Here is a 21,535-nt window from a genome sequence, read left to right on the forward strand (position 1 = left end):
CTGCACATTAGCAAACAGAACAGTTAATGATGGAACGTATACATGAAATTCTATCCAGCAGCAAAAGCAAAAATAAGTAAAGTTATTAAGCTTACATGCGTGACTCGTACAAACGTAATATTGACAGAAAAAAGCAAGTCGCAGAAGGCTAAATACAGTATGGTACCATTTATATAAATACAGAAAAAATTCTGTGAAATGTTTAACGATGTGCACATATGTAGTAAAAGTAGTAAAATGCATGAAAATCTACCTAAACTCACGATAGTGGTTACCTGGAGGGGAGTGTAGAATTATCTGGGATGTGCTAGGTACCTGACATATTGCAACTTTACGTGTAATTCGTTTGGTAGGTGTCATTCGGCTCATTTTACTAATAAGGAAATTGCGGCTCAGGGAGGTGAACTGGTTAGAATAGCAGTTTTACTAGATTTTAACTACGGATTTCCTAGCTGAACGAATGAAAGAAAGGGAGCCTCGGGTTTGCTCTCAGGCCTCTCCCGAAGCTCTCTTCCAGACCCACCGCGGACAAAATCGGGTTATTTTCTCAGCAGGATTCGAAGTCCGTTCCGGCCCCTGCCCCCTCCCACCTTGCGTTGGGCTCCGCCCCGGACCACTCAGCTCTAGCGGGACTCATGAATATGCAAGACAGAGGAAGCTATTTAAAGGCGCCGGCGCCTAGCGCAGATCTCTGCCCAGCGCCGCCCTTCCCGTGCAAGTCCCTACCCTCAGGGCCGGCTTCCTTCGCCCGTGTCCATCACTCTGTGCGGAAACGCCGCCAGCATGTCGGACAAACTGCCCTACAAAGTCGGTGAGTTCCAGGAGTGCAGCAAGCCAGGTCGGCTCCGCGCCCGCCGGGGGCCTGTCGGGAAGGCAGCCGCGGGGCCCTAGCGAGGCTCTCATGGTCCCATTGAATCTTTGGCACGGCGCGATCTTCGCCGCGCGAGGCCGCCTGGGGGTTGGAGTTCTCCTGTTGCAGCGAGCCGGTTGTCGGAGGCGGCCGTGGACTACAAGTCCCGGCGTGCCGCGCGAGGCCCAGTGCAGCGGCGCGGGCTGCGGAGCCGCCAACTGGCGGCGTGTCGTGCCCTGAGGAGGCTGGGGCAGGCGGAGAGCGAGCACCTGGCCGCGGCCTGGGAGTGTTGGCACCTGCAGGGACCTACTCCAGGAGGCCAAGGTCTTGCGTCTGGGCCTGCAACGGCCCCTTGGCCAGCTGGGTGGACCCGGACAAGTGCCTACTCCTGTCTGGGCCTCCCATAGGGAATTCGAGGGCACTGGAGTCCCTAAGGCGTGTGCGGAGGAGAGGCCTGGATAGCGAGCTAGAGGCTGGCACTAGTCCACTCACAGGGAACTTTGGGCTCGTTACTCAGCCTCTGGGGTCACTCTGCTGGTCAACACGGACAGTTGTGCAGAGAATCTCGAAGAAAACGTGGAGTGCTTAGAAAATTCCTTGCTGTCCTATGGATTGAAGTTGATAAACTGACAGTTAATGTTTCTTGGGCATTTACTATGGGACGGGCACCACCTTTGACTTTTTAATTCTACATGAAGTGATTTTATTCTCATGCTTTTTAGGGAAGGGACTATTACTTTCCCATTTGATGATGATTATGCAGAGACACTGGAATAAAGATAGCTTGCTCGAGATCTTAGAGCTGGGAGGTGTTGGAGCAGGATATGAACATAGGCCTTGAAGGCCTCTAAGCACACTCTTTCACCACTGTATATAAGTGAACACACTTGGAGCAAACTTAATGAACTCTCAGCACAAACCTGTTCAGGCTGCTAGCAGTTTTTAAAGTAAATTCAAGACACCATTTAACCTAAAGAAAGGCATCAGTATTTATGGCGCACTTGCAGTGTATTTGGTGATTTGAATGTGTTTACAAAATAATCTGTGGAAGTGGACTTTATCCCATTATACAGAGGAAGAAACTGAGGCACTAGTAGGAAGTACTTGCAAAGATTCTGTGAAAATAGGGCACCTGGGTGGCTTAGTGGATTAGGCGGTTGCCTTGGGCTTAGGTCATAATCTCAGGGTCCTGGGATGGAGCCCTGAGTGAGCTCCTTGCTCAGTGGGGAGTCTGCTTCTCCCTTGCCCTCTGCCCCTCCTTTGGCTTGTGCTCTCTCTCAAATAAATAAAATCTTTAAAAAAAAACATAACAAAACAAGATTCTGTGGAAATAGCTAATCAAGTAGCCAGCTGCCCCCATGAAATTGAAGCCCAGAAAGGTTAAGTCAAGGTCTCATCCGTGCCTGAGCTAGAATGGGGGCTTGTCATACTGTGAAGAGCTCAGCCAGTCAGGGTTGAGGGCTATTTGGAATGTTGCTGATGGGCTAGAAGAGCTAGAAGACGGGGAGGCAGTGAAAGGGGAAAAGAAGAATCAAGAAATCTAAAGATTTTGGCTGAAGTGGCTGGTCAGATGGTGGTTTCATTTCCTAAAATGGGAAGATTGAGGAAGAAAAAGTTTGAGAGGGAGGAGGAGTCCCAAGGGCTCAAATGTGACCCATAATAAATCCAGCTGGGTATCCAAGTAGAGATGCTGAGTCGATAAATTGGATTATATGAGTCCTAAATTCAGGGGAGAAGTTTGGGCTGGAAATAACATGGGAGTTGTTGCCGTAGGGAAGGTATTAAAAGCTGTAATGTGATGAGCTCATCTGGTAAGAGAGAAGAGGGAGATGATGGAGCCCTGAAGGCTTTCAAACGTGAGAGTCAGTTATAGGAAGAGGAGCCAGGAGGGTAGGAAGAAAACCACAGGACGACAGGCATAGAAGCCAAGAAAAGAAAAGGTTTCAGAAGGAGGACGTAATTAGTGGGAGCAGTGCTTCAGGGAGAAATGTGAACATAGATAATTGACCATTAGATATAGGATCAGGCCAGTCTTGGGAAACCTTGAGAACAGTTTTCAGCGGAGTAGTGAAGTTCCACAAGAAGGTGAGAGGACAGGGGATCAAGCCCCACCTGGCAGAGACTATTCTCTTAAAATAAGAATGCTTGGTCTATAGCTACAGAGGAGAAGGACTAGTGGATGGCACGAAGGAAATAAGGCATAGTTCTGAATTCTTCTCAATGAATTGTGAAGTGAGGTCATTAGTTGATGAGAGGTGTTAGGGGTTTGAACAGAGTAGGAAAATAGTACTTTTTTTTTTTTTTTGAGAGAGAGAGAGAGCGTGCACGTGCAAGAGAGTACAAGGTAGGGGCAGAGGGAGAGAGAGTTTTAAGCAGGCTCCATGCTCAGCACGGAGTCTGATGCAGGGCTCAGTCTCACAACCCTGAGATCATGACCTGAGCTGAAATCAAGCATTGGACGCTGTACTGACTGAGCCACCCAGGTGCCCCAGCCTAAGGAGAGTAAATTTACTAAGAAAGTGTCCTAGGGTTGCTGAATGCCCGTGAGATTCGTGGTCTTGGTGTGGTGGTGATTTTCCTCCTGCAGTGCTCACTGGCTTGGGTGCCGTGGAGGGTTAGGTTTAACCAGGGTGGGAGTTTTGCCAAGGAGTTCTCAGAGGGAACAGGGGAATCTTAAACTGTGGAAGAAGTTGAGAATAGAAGGTGGTGTGTTGAGGGACTGCAGAAATCGGTAGGATTAATGCATTAGAGGTTCTGACCGATAGCTTTGCCCTTACTGGAGTTGGGGCTCCAGAGGGAGAGGATTGGAAAGATGGGACATGGCCAGAGTTGGTTTTGAAATCAAGATTTCCAAAGGTGGGGGGGTGGTCAGAATTGGTGATGGCTTGCCAAGGTGGATGGGTGGGAGTGGAGTGAGAGGGTAAAAAGGGAGGGGATGTGTGTTGAGGCACTGTGGGAGTAGGGAGAGGAATATTTCTTCTCTGAAATTGAGAGGTACAGTAGGAAGCAGACTGACTTAGTTTTATTATTTGTTACTGTTAAATTCTCTACCGTCCTTTCTCTCCCACCCACCACCTCTTTGGGTGACTGGCAGGATCTAAATTTCCCTAAAGATAAAAATCACCAGGAGTCCCAGCCCTCATCCTAGAACTATTGAATCTTTTTTGCCAGGGGAGATTTACAAGTATGCCTGATGACTCTGACCAGGGAAGTTTGTAACCACTGACCTAGGGAATGGGCTAGTGTGGCCTGGAGAGAGAAAGGGTGAAATTAGAGAGAACAGTATTGAGATAGTGAGCGAACTCATTATATATCCTTCTTTCCTGTCTGAGAATTTGGACAAATTTGAGACATTTGGGGTGGCAGATAGAAGCCCAAATATAACTCTCATTACTGATAACATCAAAGCCGGAGGGTGTAGGTGAGTGTTGAAGTCCGATGATCCAGCTAACAAACTGCCAGATTCAGCAGTTACCCTCCAGGTACAGGCAGGGTGAGCCTAGGTAGGTCTCCCTGTGGAAGAACTTGCTTCCTGTAGGCTGGCTGGCTACTGCTTGCTTGCAAAAGGGAGAGCTGAACTGAGCATGACCTTTATTCCTCCCAAGTTTACCAATCAGACAAGTCACTCTGGCTTCCCCTAGGGCAGAGAGAGGCCAAGAGTGTTAGTTACACAGGTGGGTTTACTCCGGGTGGAAAGAAACGTCAGTAGTGGGGAAGCAGCATTTTCATACGGTCAAGCAACTGTGTTGAGTCCAGTGTGTTGGATATCATTTATGAGTGATGAAGTCACGAAGAATGATGACTTGGAAGATGGAGTGCCAGGAACCAAAATGTTTAAGGAATGAGGAGATTGGTAGGTGACATCAGAAAGGGTAGTGGGAGGTATGTATAGGCTGATAGTTATTTTTCAAGGGGCACTTACCTGTGTTGTAATTTTCACATACCTGTGTGATTCTTTGATTACATGTGTTCTCCCACAAGGCTGTAAGCTGTGGTGAGGCAGGGACCATGTCTGTCTTTTTTGACTACCCTGGGTCCATAAATCCTTGTTGAATGAGAGAGTGCAGTGACCGGATTGCTCACTGTAGTGTTTTGGGTCCACAAGTGGGTGAGTGAGAATGGTGGTGTTTCGTGGTTGGCGGGAGGAGGCAGCTCACGGAACTCCCATCCATCTTGGCCCTGCAGCCGACATCAGCCTGGCCTCCTGGGGACGCAAGGCCCTGGACATCGCGGAGAATGAGATGCCAGGCCTGATGCGGATGAGGGAGATGTACTCGGCCTCCAAGCCACTGAAGGGCGCCCGCATCGCTGGCTGCCTGCACATGACCGTGGAGACGGCTGTCCTCATTGAGACCCTCGTAGCCCTGGGTGCTGAGGTGAGGTCCTCAGCATTTCCTGTGGGGGGTGGGGAAGTCCAATGTGGTGCTCCTGCAGGGGAGCTCCAGCAGGGGCTCCAAGCTTGTCACAGTGCCACCACCCTTTGTGGCGACTATTCTTAGGCATATTTTTGCCCTGACTGGGAAGATAGTTTGAGTTTCTTCAGTTCACATCCTCCTAACGGAGGAACTCTGGGTAGGAAAAACTCAACGCTGATGTCCCACTGAGTCATGTAAGGACTGGCTCTCATTGGCCCCCCAGGGTCATGTGCCCGCCACGGACCAATCATGGTGCCATAAGGATGGTATGCTCTTATTGTTTCAGCCTGGGTTGTAAGTACCAGTGACTGGCAGCTCTTCTAATCTTTCTGGGAATTTTGGAATAATGGTTTCCCAAGACCGAGCAAGGAAGAGCAGCCAAAACCAACTAAGAGTATACTAAGCTCCGTCCTTTGACCTCTTATTTCTTTTTAACAGTCACACTCAGTGGTCTGATTTTATGGCTTTAAATACTGTCTGTATGACTACCAAATACATGTATTAGCCTGGACTTCTTCCTGCAACTCCAGACTTAGGTATCCGGCAGCCGATGTGTCAGTCATCTCCACTTAGAGATCTAATAGACATCTCAACCTCAACATGTCCAAACTCATGATTTCCTGTTCCCCTCCTCTTCCTGCAGTCTTCCTCATGTAAATAAATGGAAACACCAGCCTTCCAGGTTCTCTCAGTTGAAGAACCTGGGGTCATCCCTGACTCCTTTTTCTGTCTCACCCCAACAACTAATCCCACAGCAAATTCTGTCATTTCAGCCTTCAGAATAGACCCATCATCACCTCCACTGCTACCATTGCATTTCTTGTCTGAACTCTTACAGCAGCTTCTTCACTTGTCTCCTTGCTTCCTTGTGGAGCCCTTTGCCCTCCACACAGCACGAGGTGATGTTTTAAAACCTAAGTCGGGTTTTGTTAATGTTCTGGCTCCCATCCACTCACTAGTTGTCCCCAACCTATGACTGAAGAGCCTGCTGGGCCTCTTCCCCCTCGATCCAAGGCTTTGCTTGATCCCTGTCCAATGGATGAGCTGTCTGTGACCAGCAGCCCTGTCTTGTTGGCTGTTCTAGGTGCAGTGGTCCAGCTGCAACATCTTCTCTACCCAGGACCATGCAGCTGCTGCCATTGCCAAGGCTGGCATTCCAGGTGAGTCCTGCTTGCTACTGAAGGATGTGGGGATGCTTGATGGGGCTCTGCTTCTCCCTGTTTGCTTCACTGACTCTCACTGTGACAGGGTTTCCCATGGCAGGGGAGAGGAGTCATGGTTGCAGAATTGTAGTCTAGTGATTTAAGGAAAGAGTTGTTTTGTCCCACTGTCATCTAAAATCCTGTGGAATGCACTTACTGGCCCATCTCAAATCATGTAACCAGGGAGGGTGGGAGCTTATGATTGGGAACTACATGATGTTGAGAAGAGGAAGTTCCTTAAAGGAAGGGTGTAGCTCTATTTCCAAAAGAATCAGGGAGGGATACTGGGCAGAAAAAGAGCCTCAGAGGTCCATTGCCTAGGGTCTGATGATCTAGGGGGCTGAGGAAAGACTATCACAAGCTGCTAGAGAAACAGGCACATGTCCGCTGGGACTTGGGGAAGGAAGTGGTTAGCTCTGATGGTGATTAAATAGGATATTCACAATTCCCTTTAACCAACCTTAGGTGGAGGGAATGGGTGGGGAAGGACCCTTCCACAGCCTGGACTGGCAGGTCCCTCACTCCTCAGCCTTATTTGGCTCCGTGACCCTTTTCTGGGAAAGGCCTTGTTTTTAAGACCACTGTCTACCGTAGTTTGGGGGAGGGGGTAGCTGGGCCTGCTTGGCTAGTTTTGTTTTCTCACAGGAGATTCATGGGAACCCAACATCAGTGTCCCAGTCTGGGCTGGCAGTTAGGATTCTGGTGCCTATTCTGGAATGCCCATGCTGAGTGACCTGGGCACATCTTAGCCCCTCTCTGGGCATCTATAAATGATAATGATGGTAATGCCTGTCTCAGAGAGTTACTGTGAAGAAAGAAGAGTTGGACCATGAGGCAGTCAGAATAATGTCTGCCACAGAGAAAGTGCTCCATGCATAGTAGCTGCTGTTAATAATTTTTTGGCCAGACTTAGGACAGCCCACCAAGAGACTGCTGGGCCCTCAAGTCCTTTCAGTGAGGAATGAATCTTGGATCTTGGCTCATGGGTCCACCTGAGTGTGCCTCAGTGGTCCTGTAGCACCTTCATTCTAGCAGTAGGCATTGTGGGTGGGAGCCGTGGTCACTAGGTTGATGTCCCAGTCCTTGGGGCCCAGACAGAAGGGGGGGCAGGGAATGAAATAATTATGTCCAGACACCTACATCTGGGGGGCTGTACTTGGCCTCCATCTCACTTAATCAGTACTATCAGAGATGAAGAAACTGAGGCTCGCAGGGGTGAAGTGATTTGCTCAAAGTCCCACAGCTGTTGAATGTAGAACCAGAATTTGCATTCAGATCTATCTGGTTCCAAGTTCTGTTCTTTTCACCGCCTAAGTCCTCAGAGGGGCTGGAGGTGACTGGGGCTGGGAATTCGGTAGGAGATCGTATTGGCTGTGCTCTGGTGGTTCCCTGGGGCAGGCACCGGTGGGGAGGGCCAGCCCCTGATGCACTGTGCCACTTGACCTCCAGTGTACGCCTGGAAGGGTGAAACAGACGAGGAGTACCTGTGGTGCATTGAGCAGACGCTGTACTTCAAGGACGGGCCCCTCAACATGATTCTGGATGACGGAGGTGACCTCACCAACCTCATTCACACCAAGTACCCACAGCTCCTGTCAGGTAAGTGGGGTAGGGGGGTGCGCAGGGTGTTGGCAGTCTAGATGGGGCCTGCTTGCCCATGTGAAAGCAGCAGGCCTGGCAGAACTCCACTGCCTAGAACAGCAGATTCTGTGGAAGATGGGAAGATGGCAGGCTCTTGCAGACATGCTGGCGCCTGGCCTCCTGATTTCTGATGGTGTGGGGCTGAGGCGGTGGGGGAGGCCTGGGTAAGGTCTGGTTTGAGGACAAGCATAAGGCCAGGGCTGGGAACAGCTGGGAAGGAGTCAACTTTGTTAAATCAGGGTGGAAAGGAATGTAGAGGGGGTAGTGAGGTCAAAGGCCCTGAGGGAGGAAAGGGTGGACTATTCAAGAAACTGGACGGAAGCCAACTTGGCAGCTTCCTTCGCTGGGGAGAATAGCAGGGTGTGGCTGGAGCTTTAAGGAAGAGCAGACATGTGAGGACTTAACAGGCCAAGAGGGAAGAGTTTGGCTTGATCCTGAGAGCAAAGAGAAATAATTGGGTGGTATTAAAAAGATTTCTCTGAAAATATATACATTTGGCTGCTGAAAATGGCTGCTGGCTTCTGTGTAGAAGATGGGTCGTGGCTGGGAGACCAGGCAAGAGACAATGGTGGCAGGGACTAAGGCAGTGGCAGTAGTAATGGAGAGCTTAGGGATTGCTTGGAGATGGAATCCTTAGGTCTGGTGATGGTGGTGACTCCTCTTGCATGCTGGCCTGGAGGATCGGGTAACTGGTATCAGTCACAGAGATGGGATCCCAGAAAGAAAAGCAGCTTTCAGGGTCAGAGATGAAGAATTCGGGTGAGTTGAGGTATGGGCTCTTTGAGGCTCTTGGGGTCTCATCCCAGAGGCACTGCCATTATCCCTTGGGCAGCTCCTTCCTGGCCTTAGCCTCATCCCCTCCTTTCTTGTCCAGGCATCCGAGGCATTTCTGAAGAGACCACAACGGGGGTCCACAACCTGTACAAGATGATGGCCAGTGGGAAGCTGAAGGTGCCTGCCATCAACGTCAATGACTCTGTCACCAAGGTGAGTCCGTGGGGCAGTGTCATGTTCAGCTGTTCATTCCCAGTGCAGCTCAGGAGTAGGCCTCTGAAGAAAGGCCCCTGGGAAAGCTGTAGGCTAGGGACTTGAAGCCCTCATTCGAGGAGGATAAGGGAGTAATAAGTGACTGAGGGTAATAAGTACATTAAAGAGGGAAGAACTATACAATGAGTTTTAGAGCTGGACAACAAGAGCTTTAAAGGAAAGCAGATTCTAGGCAATCTCTCTTAGCAGTTGATCCTTACGAAGCCTTCTGGACTGGCATAGAAAGGCTAGGGAGAACGTCTTGGGCTGATCAGAGCAAGGGGCATATGAGCACATTAGCTGGTGGGGAGAAGTCACAGGAAGTGATCAGCCCAAGACCCAGTAGGCCAAGATGCTGAGAGTGGGTCTGAGGCCCCAGGGCCTTGCCTGCCCCCGTCACCCCTTTGCCCTCTCTTCTTTCAGAGCAAGTTTGACAACCTGTATGGCTGCCGGGAGTCTCTTATAGATGGCATCAAGCGGGCTACAGATGTGATGATTGCAGGCAAGGTGGCAGTGGTAGCAGGCTATGGCGATGTGGGCAAAGGTTGTGCCCAGGCCCTGAGGGGTTTTGGGGCCCGCGTCATCATCACGGAGATCGACCCCATCAATGCACTGCAGGCTGCCATGGAGGGTATGATAGGGCAAGGGTTGGCTGTCAGCCACTGGGGCCAGAGGGGCAGGGCCACCCTGGATGACCTGTGGACACCATCTCTGCGCAGGCTATGAGGTGACCACTATGGATGAGGCCTGTCAGGAGGGCAACATATTTGTCACCACCACAGGCTGTACTGACATCATCCTTGGCCGGTAGGTGCCAGGTTGGGGGTCGCAGGGAGCGAGGAAGAAGGCAGGCTTGGGGCTGCTCTTGTCCCTGACGGTCTTCCATGGGTTGGCACTCCTCAACAGGCACTTTGAGCAGATGAAAGATGACGCCGTCGTGTGTAACATTGGGCACTTTGACGTGGAGATTGATGTCAAGTGGCTGAACGAAAATGCTGTGGAGAAGGTGAACGTCAAGCCCCAGGTGAGAAGCCCCAGCAGGGTGGGCAGATGGAAGACAGGGGGGGATGTGTTTGGGCTGGTCACCAAGAAGGGTAGATGAGGAGGCTCTGGCAACCAGGGCAGTGGAATGGGGGAGGATGAGGGCCTGGTTTCTGGGCCACTTAAATCAGAATCTTAGAGTGACACCAAGACAGCCCATTTTTTTAAAGCTCCCAAGATGATTCTGCTGTGCAACTAAGGTTGAGCACCACAGCTTGATGAAGCATGATGACTGAGAACATGGGATTTGTCTTCAAAATGTCCAGGCTCAAATTTGCAGCAACTTAACCGTTTAAACTTTAGTTTCTCTATCTGTGAAATGAGGATAGTTAGTACTTAAATCATAGGGTTGTTATCAGAATGAAATATAATTATTTATATGTATATGTATAATTAGTTTATATATGGTCTTAGCCCTGGGCACATGGCAATAATAATGATAATAACATTAGCTGATACTTACTGAGTATTTAGTATCTGCCAAGCCATGTGTCAAGTGCTTTACACATGTCAGCTCATTAAATTCTTACGGCAGACCTGTGAGGTCTATAGCTCAGAGCTGCTTAATAAATATTGGCTCTTAACTAATTGTGAGTGCCAGCCCCTGTGATGGGGGTTGTTCTAGGATGGTTTGGTCCTTTCACAGACACTGTTGGAGGCAGGAAGGCCTGCTGGACAAGAGGGTAGGATGAGGCAGGGATGGACGTTGGGAACAGTGCCCTGCCAACCCTCACTGCTGCTCTGCCCACTTGCAGGTGGACCGCTATTGGCTGAAAAATGGGCGCCGTATCATCCTGTTGGCTGAGGGCCGACTTGTCAACCTGGGCTGTGCGATGGGCCATCCCAGCTTTGTGATGAGCAACTCATTCACCAACCAAGTGCTGGCACAGATAGAGTTGTGGACCCACCCAGACAAGTACTCTGTTGGGGTTCACTTCCTGCCCAAGAAGGTGGGTTTGCATTTCTACTCTCTTAGGGGTCCTCACAGGGTCCTCCACAAGGCAGAAATCATTCTCTCCATTTGGAGTGGCTGTTGTCATCTGAAGGCTTGACTGGGGCTGGAAGATTCACTTCATGTCACTGTTGGCAGGTCTTAGTTCCTCACCACATGGGTCTGTCCCCATAGGGCTGCTTGCCTTCCCCTGATGAGATGGGAGCTGGCCTTCCCCTAGTAGAGTGAGCGATCCATGGGAGAGCAAAGGAGGAAGCTGCCAGTGCCTTTTAGGATCTAGTCTCCAAGTCCCACAACATCATTTCTGCTTTATTCTCTTCATTAAAAGTGAGTCACTCAAAAAGTGAGGAGCCGGCTCTACCTCTTGAAGGAAAGGGTATTACATATTTATGGACAAAGAATTGAAGGATATATTTTAAAACAATCACAACCATTTTAATCTAAAAGGGAACTCTTAGCTATATAACAGAGAAGTCTAAGAGTCAGACAATGGACCTAGGGATTCATCTTCCTCTGTGTCTTGGCTGTTTTCTTCTTTACATTCACTTCACTTGTCAAATAGACTTGCCACTGATAAGCTGAGACCAATACCCTCCCTCTTTTAAGATTCCCTCCCTGTTTAGGAATTAAAGAATCCCTGTGTCTGTCATAGAAAATATGTTCTGTCCATAGATAAATTCCAGAGCAGCATTTGGCTGGTTGCTTGGGTTGGTAGAGGGTGAGGAAGGAGATGTAGTTGATGGTCTCACAGGGCTACTTGGAGGGGGGTATGTTGCATGGTTCTCTCTTGAGAAAGGGGAGCTGGGCAGCCAAAAACAACACATCCACTGAGTCTGGCTGTGAGGATAGAATGAAGTAATATGTGTAACACGTATGACAGATACTTCAGCAGAGTAGTTCTTATCTCTGTTCGTAGCTGGATGCAGGTATGGGGTCCCAGAGCATAGCACTGATTCTAGATCTTCCTGTGTTTCTCTCTAGCTGGATGAAGCAGTGGCTGAAGCCCACCTGGGTAAGCTGAATGTGAAGCTGACCAAGCTGACTGAGAAGCAGGCCCAGTACCTGGGCTTGTCCCGTGATGGCCCCTTCAAGCCTGATCATTACCGCTACTGAGAACCAGGCCTATTGTTTGCCTTATAACTGCTGGCCTTGCTGGGGTCCCACCTCTCTTCCCCAAGAGCAAATGGTACCAACTTTGAGATAAGTTTGTTAATGTCCCCCATTGACTCCCCAGAGCTAGTCAGTCAGTCTTAGGCCTCTGCTGCATCCCTCATACTGTCTAAGTGTGGCAGAAGGAATTGAGAAGCCCCTTCTCAAGCACTGGTCATGATAGAAGTACACAGCAGATACCCACAGGGAACCATGAGTTCAGAGGTTTTAGAACTGCTCGCTCAGTCAGTCCTTACTTGGGTTGGAAGTCAGCTTTGGTGGTCACAAAGTGCATGCACTTTACCATCTAGGCCCTCACCTGGTCTATGGACTTTGTACACATGTTCTTAGTTTACTGGTTCACTGGTTCCTCAACCATGACAGATGAGAATGAGCTATATCAAAGAGCAGGGAGGAACTTTGAGAGTTTGATGCCCCTGAGAGCCTGCCTTAGTGCCGAGCATTCTCTTGTTTAAGAGGTTTCACAGAGCAATGAGGTTAGTACATTAAGTTTCTGTTTCACAGAGGTTAGAATATACTGTTAAGGGACAGTCAAAAAAGGATAAGTGACAGCCAGCAGTTGAGGGGGCCAGAGAATCATAAAAGCAGGCATAGATATGCCACCTCTTTGTAACATGATGGTTCCTATCACAACCCTGGATCAAAAAGGTTAATTTGGTTTTTAATGTTTATAATGTTAAAAGAGAGCAGGAAGGTGGGTAAATAAAAATTTTTGTGCCTGTTGGGGCGCCTGGGTGGCACAGCGGTTAGGCGTCTGCCTTCGGCTCAGGGCGTGATCCCGGCGTTCTGGGATCGAGCCCTGCATCAGGCTCCTCCGCTAGGAGCCTGCTTCTTCCTCTCCCACTCCCCCTGCTTGTGTTCCCTCTCTCGCTGGCTGTCTCTCTCTGTCGAATAAATAAATGAAATCTTAAAAAAAAAAAAAAATTTGTGCCTGAAAGAATTCTGAGCCTTTATTATATAGATAATCCACAGCCAACAATGTATGGCATGAGTAAGAAGTAATAGTTGTGTGCCGATGAAGACGAGGGGTTGTCTGCAGGTTGGGGTGATAAAAGCTGCAGGCAAACCTTTGGACTTGGAAGAATGGGTAAAGTGGAGAGAGAATTCTATCTCTTGAGGTATGTCTCTTGTAAACAGCCTGTTTTTTAACCTAATCTGTCATTTAGTAGATGAATTTAGCCCACTTAGATTTATTGTAATCCCTACTAAAATTTTTTCCTCTACCTTATTTTTTTGTGTGTTCCATTCATTTTTTCTTTTTCTCTCCCTTTATACTTTGGGTTGATCCAGTGCTCCTTGGGGGAACTATTATTTATTAAGCATCTGTTGGATGCTAGGTGCTTTGTAATTTTCTTTATTCTCACAATAAGCTTAGTAATAAATGTTACCCTAATTTTATATTTGAGAATAGAGACTCATAGAGATTAAATGTCTTTCCTAAAGTCCCACAGTTTATAAGAGGCCACTTACAGGAAATTGAAGACCCTCCTATTTGCTGAAATGGTCATATATTGAACTCTGTGCTGGTCTTACAGGTCAGGAACCCACCTGGGAAGGGTAACTGGAGACTATTCTAAGGGTCATTTCCTGGATGGAGGGCCTGATGGGGATATTGGGATGTTTGAGGCCTGACCCTAGCTTTCTGGATCTCAAGCTAGATGGAGAATGCACTCACAAAACAGCTTTGCCATCTCCTGGCATTTCTTTTTCTCTGCCCAGCTTTAGAGTTCAGTCCCTGTAAGTAGTAGGAGAAAGGCAGCAGGGAAGAGGTGATGCTTGAAATGGATTTTGAAAGAGCTGATGATTTTTAACAGGAGGAATTGAAGACAAGGGCATTCCAGGCAGAACAGCTTAAGTAAGAGTGAGTTGAGGGGATGGGGTAGGGAAGAGTTGTTTGGCTGTAGTTTAGGGGGAGCTATGAAGTAAAGGACTCAACAGTTGGCCTAGGGGATAGGAAGGATAGGCTTTGAACACTAAGATGAGAGCTCTGGTTTTAATCCTTGAACTTCACAGACTCCTGAAATGTCCCTACTTGACTGAACATTCCACAAATGTGAATCGTTCATGTTTGTATTCTAAGCCTCTGGCTATGAGGTGGTATTATTATTCCCATGTTACTAAAGAGAAGAGAGTTTCAGAGAGGCCAAGTGGCCTGACTCCAGATCATATAATATGTTATATGCATATATGATATGACTCCATTGTAAATAATTTTAGGAATTCTGGTACATTAACGATTACCAGTAACAAATGACATAGGACACACTTCTCAACTGATCGTGACACCAGTGGTCAAACAGAAAGATCCATTACCATGTCCACCGCTGTTTCTTGCATACCTAGTTGTTTATCAGGCATTGTGCTAAGAAAGTGCTTACGTATTCCTCTTGATAACCTTGTAGGGACTTGAATTCCTGTTTTACAGATCAGGAAACAGGCTCTAAGAGGGGCCATGAGAGTGAACTGGCTTTTGTACTAGGTAGGATTCTGAGCCCCAATCCAAGCCCTGTCCATACCCATAGGCCCAGGTTTAGGACTTCCCAACATTTGGATCAGTAACTCTGGAACTGTAATACAGGCCCCCTAAAGGCAAGACTTCCACCAGAGAGTGCTGCCCACAGCACCCACCTCAGCAACTCTAGCATGGTGGTCTTTGGGACAATGACTTCCCAGTGGAAAAAAGGGGAAGGCCACTCTTCATGTGAGCCAGAGAGGTTAGACACTTTAGCTCACATGGCAATCATGCTGCTCCCTCCAAGAGGCCTCTGCCTGTGTGTAAGCACATTCCCTTCCCTCGAGTCTGCCTCCTCCCAGACCTAGGAAATAGTTTTCTAGAATTCCCTCCTGTGAGATCCCACGCAGTCCCCCACTTCCAGTCTCCCAGGAGTTCTTGTTTCTGTTATCCAGGCCTTTCTTTTTTTTCCCCCTTTCCTCTTTGGAAATGGCCTGCCAGTTCTTAGAATCTTCTTAAAAACACACCCTCTCCTACACTGTGTATAATGCATCTTTCGAGCAACATGCTCATTCATTAAGATATAAATGTACACTAACAAGTAGAAATGGGAATGGCCTCAGGTAAACTCAATAAAACTACCCTATGTATAAAAACGACAACCCTCTCCTTTTACATCTGGTCTCAGCCTAACCTCTGATTTCAGGTCTGCTAATCTGTCACATGTGTAACACTGACCAGGTACCCACAATGAAGGATGATGTGTCTCCTAAGTCCCCAATCCCCACTCCTAATGTCTGGGCTCCACCATCAAAGCTTCATGGGGTAAAGAAGGAATTGCCCAAGGGTCCTGTAGTATCTAACCTGGCCATGGCTGTCCCCCCACGCCCCTCAGGAAAGGGAGAAAGGAGTTTAAGGCTTTTGGGGGCTGGGCTTTTGAAAGGAGGAGACATGGGTCTGCTGTTAACTCACTATATGACTTGGGGCAGGCGTAAGTATCTACCTCAGGTGGCTGTTGAGGGTCAAATGATGTAACATGTATGAAGAGTTTCATGTCCAGCTTGCCTCCAGATCAGAGCTCTTTCCTGGATACCAGGCCCCTCTGCCCACATCCATGTGGTGGCAGGGCCCTGCTAGTCTAGAGGTGCTGGCATCCTTTTCAAGTCCTGTTGGGGATAAGTAATGAGCTTGGAGGGGTCGTGTGGGCCTGTTGATACCAGTGGAAACTAGAAGAGGCAGCAGGCAGGGGTCGCTGCTGCTTGGGGGTGGGGATGGGGGTCCAAGGTTTCGGGAAACCTCAGGAATTCATATTCTTATTCCTGAGACCCACTCAGGACTGCCTGGACAATGCTGGGACAAGGCTAGGAAACCTGCTTGAAGTGATGGAGGCAGCCAGGGGTGCTGATGTGATCCAGACCTCGTCAGGCAGCTTCAGTCAGTTCCTCATCTATCAGCTCTCCAAACTGGCTCAAGGACAGGCACATGGCTCGAGTAGGTCCAGACTCAACTGCAGGGCTTGAGGACCCTTCCTAGAAATCTGGTATCTGCAATGTAGAACACTGTCCAGCAGTGACCCCAGGAGCTTCCTGTGCGCTGCCTGGAGCCAGTGAGAGCTGTGCTTGTTCCCAGATTCCCCAAGAACCACTGCTTCCTCTCCCAGGCTGGAGGAGTTACAATCTCACAAGGGTCCCAGACGTCCCAAGTGCTAGGCAGTGGGCTTTTTCTGACAACTGCCATAAGGATGGTACCTAAGTCCACTCTGCCTAGCACCCTAATGGTCTGCCTGCACTCGCGCTTGTTCTCATACTTGCCCTGTTACAAGGGAGAGAAACAGCTGGGCGGGAACATACACCTACAGTGTGTCCAACAGAATGCCTTGCCTCAGCATGTCTCTCCATGGGGACCACACACACACACACACACACTCAGCAACCTCAAAATGGATGAAAGACCTAAATGTAAGACCTGAAGCCATAAGAACTGCAGAAGAGAGCATAGGCAGTAATTTCTCTGGGATCAGCCATAGCAACATTTTTCTAGATATGTCTCCTGAGGCAAGGGAAACAAAAGCAAAAATAAACATTCGGACTACATCAAAATAAAAAGCTCCTGCACAGGAAACAACTAACAAAACTAAGAGACAACCTACTGAATGGGAGAAGATATTTGCAAATGATATATCTGATAAAGGGTTAGTATCCAAAATACATAAAGAAGTTTTGGAACTCAACCTCAAAAAAACCAATCCAATTTTTAAAATAGGCACAAGACATGAACAGACACGTGGAAAGATACTCAGCATCACTCATCATCAGGCAAATATAAATCAAAACCACAAGGAGATATCACCTCACACCTGTCAGATTGGCTATAATAAAAAACACAAAAAACAAGTGTTGGCAAGGATGTGGAGAAAAAGGAACCCTTGTGCACCGTTGGTGGGAATGCAAACTGAGGCAGCCACTGTGGAAAACAGTATGGAGGTTCCTCAAAATATTCCAAATAGAATTACCACATAATCAAGTAATTCTACTACTCAGTAATTACCCAAAGACTACGAAAACACTAATTTGAAAGGGTATTGCACCCCTATATTTTATTGCAGCATTACTTACAATAGTCAAATTATGGAAGCAGCCCAAGTATTCATCAACAAATGAATAAAGAAGATATGGTACACACACACACACACACACACACACACAGGCCAGAATATTACTCAGCCATAAAAAAAATTTGGCATTTGTAACAACATGGATGGATCTAGAGGGTAAAATGCTAAGTGAAATAAGTCAGTCAGAGGAAGACAAATACCATATGATTTTAAGAAACAAAACAAACGAACAGAACAAAAAGAGACAACCCAAAAAACAGCCTCTTGGCTATAGAGAACAAACTGGTGGTCACCAGAGTGGAAGTGGGTGGGGGGGGGGATGGGTGAAACAGGTGAAGGGGATTAGCAGTACACTTATTTTGATGAGCATAAGGAATATATAGAGCTGTTGAATCACTATATTGTACACCTGAAACTAATATAACACTGTATGTTCACTACACTGGAATTATAGCTGGGAGATCGGTAGGAGAAGGAAGGGAAGAACGAAGGGGGGGGGGTAAACAGAAGGGGGAATGAACCACTAGAGACTATGGACTCTGGGAAACAAACTGAGGGTTTTAGAGGGGAGAGGCGTGGGGGATTGGGATAGGCCGGTGATGGGTATTAAGGACGGCACGTATTGCATAGAGCACTGGGTGTTACACGCAAACAATGAATCACAGAACACTACATCAGAAACTAATGATGTACTGTATGGTGACTAACATAACATAATAAAAAACTAAACAAACAAAAATAAAGTTTTTTTAAATATTAAAAAATTAAAAAAATAAATTAGATTGAAATTGAACTTTTATTAAAAAGAGAGGGAGAGAGAGAGAGAAGAAAAACAAAAATTTTCCCCAGAGTCACAAGGCTCTGCTTTTCAATTTGGGGAGGAATCAGCTCACCCAATGGCTTGCAAATGTGATCTCACCAAATTAGGTGACTTGGGAAAGTTATTTTTTATCATCATCATCATTAGGTTAGTTTTCCTGGTAGTTGTCTTTTATTATTGTTCTGGCAGTTTATGCAGCCATTGGGCCCAGGAATTCTAAAGAGGAGTTCTGGAAGAGTGTGGAAACGTTCAGGAGCCTAAGGAATGAAGCTTTTTGCTGGGCTCCCCAGGCAACAAGAAGGCACCACGACCACCATCATCATCATCGTCGTCGTCATCATCATCACCAGTAGGTGGTGCCACCTCCCAGATACTACAACTCCCAGAGCCGGTTGGGAGAGCCAGCAACAGCTACTGTTTCTCTGCAAGCCATTAGGAGAAAGCTTTCTGGAGTGAACATAAGCATTTGATGATTTTTACCAATAAAACAAAGGACATTCCTGCCCCACCCTCAACCCCGTCAACATACACATCCCACCCCCACAGTAACTGCATTTGGTGCATGGAAGAAGAAAGAGATGAGCAAGTTTATTTCAGGCCAATCTGAAATTTACTACAAATGATCTGGCTAAGTCAGTTAAAATCAAATTCTTTTCTTCACCTATCCTGCCCCCACATAGAAATTAGCTCTTGCAGTTAAAATCCTCTATAAAGTTTCTGTTGTGTGACAGGGGTAATTCTTGACAGAGGGTGGAGATGGATGTGGTTGTTCATGCAGATGAAGGATCTTATAATAATGAACCAAAGATTGCCAATTAAGTTGGCCTATGGTCCACAGTCCTGAAGGGGTTGGAGGCCCTGAAGATCACGGTTTTTGAAGAGTACTATTTCTGTAGAACCATAAGCTTCAATTTCTACTTTTAAAAACACTGGAGAATTTTAGAAGATGTAGTAAAGACTTGCATGTTTCACTGTGCTATGCACTAGATTTTAACACATTGGCAAGCCCCTGGATCAGATTTTGGAATAAATTATTTCCTGTTTCTTTTTAATAGAAGATTGTTCAGAGATCACAGGGTGAGCTGCTAAAACCTTTTTGCAAGAACTTCTCTGTGTTAGATCTTTCTCCGTCCTGTGCAACCAAAACAGAAACAAACTGCTTGCTGAGGCTGACACAGGAGGTAACTGTTAATCTTGAATCCCCAATTTCAAATTTTTGTGTGCATCATTATCCTGTTTTACTAACTTAAAACTGCTTTGATGTGTATTTTATAATGAGGATCCCCCTTAAGATTTCAACTGAGGAAGGGTACCTCCTTAAGATTAAAGCAAAGCAAAACAAACCATTGCTTCAGATTATGTTGCAGAAATTCTGGGGCTGGAAGTATCCTGAGAATAAATCTGGAGTCCAGCTCTCTCATAGTGACTAGTCGCAGATTTTACCCTCCAGCAAGTCTTTGATTTTTCTCTTGGAGAATTACCCCTCCTACATTACAAATAGGATTTGTGGGACTGTTAATCAAAAAGGACCACATGTTTGAGTGGGCACCACTTCAGGTCAGTCATATCCTCTCTCCTGGGAATTGGAGTTATGAGTAGCCCAATGCAAGAACTGAAGTGGTTGGAGCTGACTTGTCCTGCGGCCTGGCCCTGAAGACATTGTCTGTTGGTTTCTTTGACCTGGCTCCCTTAGCACCCTGTAGGGTACTATCCTTTCTAAGGCCTGTCATTTGGCTTTTCCTTTGATTCTTTCAGGTCCCCAGGTCACTCCAGTAGATTACTGCCCCCCCCCCCTATTCTTTGCTTAGGCTAGGCAGAATTATTTCTGTTGTTTGCAATCATAACACTGTGAAGGATTTACTCTTCATTTTGCAAATGGGAAAGTGGTAGTACCATCAAGAAGTCAATAACGTGCTCTAGGCTATATTGTGAGAACTTTGGGCACAAGTTTAAGGCCATGCCCTAGATGAAGAAATTATTCTGAATCAATAGCCACAAAAATAGAACAAATCTTCCCAGGACAGAGTTCACCCTGTGTGTGTATGAAAGAGAGAAAGAGGATGTGTGTATGGGTCACGGAGGGGAGGATGAATGAATGATGCTGTGTTAACTTGGGGAGGGGCAGATCTTCACAGTGCTGTAATCATAGGTCTGAGCCATGGATATGTTTCAGTTCTGGTCATTCAGATAGGGTTTTTCAGAAGCTCAGAACCACGCTATCAGGACCCTAAGGTTTGAGGAAGAATTCTGAAAAGGTGGAGGAATCTTAGGATCTCAAGCTTAGGATCTCAAGGAGCAGTTGGGTGTGTAAATAACTTACTAGGGATCCGAGACAACAGAAATGAGAACTGAGAGTCTGAGGGAATAGACCCCACATGCTAACAATGGTTCTAGCCTCTAATAAGGGACAATGGTCATAGTATTCACAGCACCTGACAATGCCTGGCACGTAATAGGTGCTCAACATACATTTGCTAAATGAGTGAATGGGTTGGTCTTCCGTGTAGTTGTCCAGACCCAGCAGCCAAGTGATTTTGTCACTAATGGACTGGATCTTTGGCTTTGCATCCCTGGCCTCACTCCTTGGGGCCAAATGGTGCCTGGCTGGTGAGCAATGTCTGGAAAACACAGGAGCAGCAGCTGCAATATGTTCCCAGTGTTCTCATTACTGGTGACATTTACTCACTGGCAACTGTCGTACAATGAACAAAAGGTTCTTGCCCTGTGGGTTTGAAGCCTAAACAACAAAACAAAACAAGAAACTGACAGCTTTTCTCTCTGTGTATATGTGTGTTTCTTGCCTTTTTAAGGTATAGGAAGCATCAATATCTCAGATTTATAATGAGAACAGCAAAAGTAATTATTTCCCATTTTACACACAAGTAAATGGAAGCCCAGAGAAACACAGATGCTTACTCAGTGTGCGGAACTGTGTCACCAGGCTAGCCTGGAGTGTCCACCTTTTTTCTCGTGCTCTATCCAGGTGCTTATTGCTCTATCCAGTCCGGGTCTGGGGTTTGCCTCCTCCGTTCCATACTAGCTATATCACTACAGGCACAGCCTGGGTCTCTAGTTGGGAAAAGGTCCTTAGAAAGGAGGGAGTTTTAAGGTCTTTGAAAGACAGAGGGTTCCAAATAGACAAGTGGGCCAGGAGAGGTGGCCTCATTTGTGCTCATCCTTGAGCACCACTATCCTCATGTCTAAGGACAAAGAGACATGGTAGTTATCAGGGCTGAGGCAATTGCTCCACATCATTCTGTCTCATAGGATCTTTCTTGCGCTCAGACTTTTGAAAAATCCTCTTCTTAGGCCACCATTGTTTGCTGCTTCCTCTTTCTTGCTTATACTGATT

The 21,535-nt window shown here is 47.2% G+C and overlaps 1 protein-coding gene across 1 annotated transcript; it reads left to right on the top strand.

Annotated features, from left to right (window-relative positions):
• Nucleotides 1–650: 650 nt before the first annotated feature.
• Nucleotides 651–13,221, top strand: AHCY (adenosylhomocysteinase). The gene is made up of 10 exons (XM_026503317.4): nt 651–811; nt 5,036–5,226; nt 6,350–6,425; nt 7,917–8,066; nt 8,983–9,095; nt 9,558–9,765; nt 9,854–9,941; nt 10,041–10,158; nt 10,931–11,125; nt 12,109–13,221. Exons 1-10 carry the CDS (start codon nt 784–786, stop codon nt 12,238–12,240), a joined length of 1,299 nt encoding a protein of 432 aa, XP_026359102.1. The 5' UTR covers nt 651–783; the 3' UTR covers nt 12,241–13,221.
• The last annotated feature ends 8,314 nt before the right edge of the window (nt 13,222–21,535 follow it).

This window comes from Ursus arctos, unplaced genomic scaffold (genome assembly GCF_023065955.2).
Source record: "Ursus arctos isolate Adak ecotype North America unplaced genomic scaffold, UrsArc2.0 scaffold_16, whole genome shotgun sequence".
In the NCBI taxonomy this organism is placed as follows: Eukaryota; Metazoa; Chordata; class Mammalia; order Carnivora; family Ursidae; genus Ursus; species Ursus arctos.

Coding starts and splice junctions, on each gene's coding strand:
- AHCY (XM_026503317.4), top strand. CDS start 784: ATGTCGGACAAACTGCCCTACAAAGTCG. Junction 6,426..7,916: donor TGCCAAGGCTGGCATTCCAG/GTGAGTCCTGCT, acceptor CTTGACCTCCAG/TGTACGCCTGGAAGGGTGAA. Junction 9,096..9,557: donor TCAATGACTCTGTCACCAAG/GTGAGTCCGTGG, acceptor CTCTTCTTTCAG/AGCAAGTTTGACAACCTGTA.